Here is a 3818-nt window from a genome sequence, read left to right as displayed (position 1 = left end):
TACACAAAATATGCTTTTATCATATGTATTATTTTTTTTACTAATCAAAATTGTACACAATAATAAATGTATACATCATGAGTTAGAAAACAAATTATATGATAGACTTATAGATGATTTAGAAATATAGTCTAAACGAATACTTTAATATGTAAGACTTTAATAAAGCTAAACAATTAGAATAACTATTAATTACTTATTCCTTGATAAAAATCTAGCTTATCCATAAAAAATTTAATATATAGATTAATGAAAACAGCGAAAATTTATTTTAAAAACTTTTAAAAGTAAACCCAATTTAAAGAAATAACTAATTTCCGATAAATAGCAAATTATGCAATTTAGATTGCTAATATATAGAAATTTAAATTTTAACTGTATCAAGAGGTATTCCTGACTCTGATTTACATATTTATGTTATAACTAAAAAAACCATAAGCTCTTTTCTTTAATTTTGTGATTATGTTCCTATGTGTGCAAATTATTGTAGCTCTGTGGGTGTTTGTGTAAGAGGAGTTGATTGTTCTGTAAAATGTCATTAAGTAGTATCAACTATGTGTAAATTAATGCCCTAGAAATTAAATAATTAGCCCTGATAAATCTTGTTAGAACTAATATTCTTATGGTTATTTCAGATATGGTCCTAAATGCTATTATGTCATCCGTCATGTAAAAGATGTAAAGGAGGAAGCTAATGATTGTACACTTTGTTAATTTTTGACACAACTAAATTAAAATGGTTAGTGTGTAAAAAGAGCATATTGATCTAGAAATTTAAAAATATTTTTTTTAAATAATATTAAATATATATCTTATATTAATTGTTTTTATTTAATATAAGCCTTTTTTATAATTTATATTACTTTAAAAACATTCTAAATTTAAATTTTAAAAATACTATTATAAATCAATAAATTCTAATATTTTTATAGAAAAATAAATAATTTTTTTTATTATAAAAATCAAAGGTTTTAAAATATTTTAATTATTGAATGAAAATAATATTTTTCTCTTTTAAATATAAAATTTTTAAAAATTAATATATCAAGAAAATTAACTATTAAAAAGCAAATTTTTAAATAAACATATAAAATTATATAGATCAAATAAATTATTATTTTAGAGTAAAAAAAAAATATGTAATTACATACATTATAAAAAATATGTCAAAAAAGCTTTGAATTAAACAAAAATAATATTTTTTAAATTTATTTAAAAATAATAAAAGTAATACAAATTCATAATAACATAATTATAAATAGTTTTATAAATTTTAAATTATTAATAAATTTTATTTTAAGCTATTTTTTTTATTATTTATCTCTTTATCATTAGTTAAAATATAACTTTTTTTTACCTAATAACATTATATAAATTTTCTATTAAATATAAATGTCTTAAAGAAATAATTTAATTCAATATTTACCCGTTCCTTATAAAAAAAAAAGATTTTATACTTTATAGGATTTAAAATTACATAATACAGCTAATGATTGTTGGATTACATTTTTTAATTAAATATACGACATAACAGCTTTAATATAACAAAACATAAATTGTATATTAAAAAAATAAAATAAATAAAATATTAAAATTAAAAGCACCCTTTATTAAACCTCTTATTGAAGCAGCTGGAAGTGATATTACTTATTGGTTTGACCCGTTATCTAAAGATCCAAGGGTTTAAATTGATTTAAATACTGGATTAGAAAAATTTTATTGTCCTTAAGGTATATTTTTACATATTTAACCTTCTGGACCTGAGAATATAAATTTAGTTGAAGATTTATAAACACCGTTTATTTTTGTTTTTTTTTTATATTTATAAAATATTTTTTAATAATTAAGATGGTGGAAAAATCCTATATTCTTTATAGGAAGATTGACTATTAGAAGTTCAAAAATAAATATTATTAATATGCTCACATAACATGAAGATTTAATTGAAGTTTTAATAATTTATTGAATTTTTAAAAATAAAAAAAATAAAGGTTCCTTGCGAAGAAACTATAAATACATTTCAGAAAGATATAAATAAATAAATGTACATGCAGCAATTTATACTTGGAAAAGACATGGAAGACCTCTTGATATGGAATTAAACTTAGAAGAAAATAATATTATTAATTAAACTGCAGAATTTGAAAGGCATTAAAAAAATTTAAATTTTCTTTATTTATAATAATATAATTAAAATTTATTTTTTTAAAGACTTAGTAATTTAGAAAATGAATTGTATTGGATTACTATTCACTTATATTTTAATGTGGATTTAACTGTTTTGTGATTTTTATATTTAATAAATATATATTATTTATTAATTTAATATTCTTATTATATTTAAATAAATATTAATTTTTTTAATGTATAAAAAATATATTATTAAATTTAATTATATTTATATATTAAAATAATTATTTGTTGAAAATATATAAAAAATAAAATATATATATATATATATATATATATATATCCTTTCTTATTATTTTTAATATTAACCAGTTTAATTAATTTAAATGTTAAGTTTTTCTTAACAAGTATAAAATTTATATTTTTAATATTTATTATATTATTTCTCTTTCGTTTTTTTTCTAATTTATTTTTTTCAGATATTTTTTTACCTTTTCAGTGTATTTTATTCTTTTTTTTCTTCCTTAAAACTAATAGTTTTTTTTTTATATAAAATAATAATTTTTATATTATTTTATGTTTTTAAATGTCTTAACTATTCTTGCCTATTTAATATTAAATAAATAATATATGATAGTAAATTTCTAGTAGATTTAAATATGCTTTCTTATTTATGGAATTTAGTATATATTAAATCTTTAATATTTCTATATAATTATGTTTTTTTTGATTTTATAATAATTATATTTTTATCATAATAGATATTCAAAGTATAGATAAAATCATCAATTTTTTTTATCTTTATAAATATATTTCCATTATTTATTTCAATTAATTAAAGATTATAATAATTTCATATTAAAATTTATATTTATTTACTTTATAATAAATATAATTTTTTTAAAAATACTTATAATCGAAAAACAATAATTATAAATTATTAATTAGGTATTTGAATTAATAATAATTAAATTTTACACATAAAATACTATTAGTTCAATCTCTTTTCAGAACTTTTAAATAATCTATTATTAAGTAAAAATCAAAAATAAATTTAATAATATTAAAAAAAATATTGTGATAATAATTTATTAAAATGATAATATAAAAAAATAAATTTTAATAAATAATATATTTATAAATAAATTTTTAATAATATACAAAATATTAATTAAAGAAATTTAATATATACAAATATAATTTTTTTTTAATAAAATATAAAATTATGTGATAGAAAAAGAAATTATTAATAATATATATTCATAGTTTTAAATCTAATTGTATTGTATTTAAGGTAAATAAATACATTATAAAATGCTTTGGGATAACATTAAAATTTTATTTCTTATTCTTTACAAATATCCCCTTAATAAGCAATGCTTTCATACGATTAATTAATAGAGCAAATGTTGCAAATATTATATTTATTAAATGATTTTAAAAAAAAAAATTAAAGATAAAATATTTGATAATAATTTTTTTTTATTATTTATTAAAAAGAAAACGAATTATTAGATAATTAAGAAATTTTTAATTTTCTCACTAATTTAATATATTATGCTGATCAAGGAAGGCATCGTTTGTTTAATGTCCTTGATTAAATATATATTTAATTAGATAATTTATATATAATTGTTTTTTAATATTATAAATAAAAAAATTAATTTATATATAAATATAAGAAAATA

The 3818-nt window shown here is 15.3% G+C and overlaps 1 protein-coding gene across 1 annotated transcript, besides 2 other annotated features; it reads left to right on the top strand. All coding sequences in view use genetic code 6, as the record gives it.

The window, feature by feature from the left end:
- Nucleotides 1-1392: 1392 nt before the first annotated feature.
- On the top strand, nt 1393-2283 carry IMG5_018720 (hypothetical protein; the record flags this gene model as incomplete). Its single annotated transcript, XM_004039519.1, has 5 exons — nt 1393-1558; nt 1602-1797; nt 1849-1948; nt 1992-2148; nt 2212-2283. Coding segments are annotated over 5 exons (691 nt in total), but the record flags the coding sequence as incomplete, so codon positions are not given.
- Nucleotides 2284-2443: 160 nt separating this feature from the next.
- Nucleotides 2444-2473: a microsatellite.
- Nucleotides 2474-3240: 767 nt separating this feature from the next.
- Nucleotides 3241-3286: a microsatellite.
- Between the last annotated feature and the right edge of the window lie 532 nt (nt 3287-3818).

The sequence above is a fragment of the Ichthyophthirius multifiliis genome (assembly GCF_000220395.1).
Source record: "Ichthyophthirius multifiliis unplaced genomic scaffold scaff_1120509249635, whole genome shotgun sequence".
NCBI lineage: Eukaryota > Ciliophora > Oligohymenophorea > Hymenostomatida > Ichthyophthirius > Ichthyophthirius multifiliis.
The sequence above is the reverse complement of the archived record's forward strand: the minus strand, read 5'-3'. Positions and strand labels throughout refer to the sequence as shown.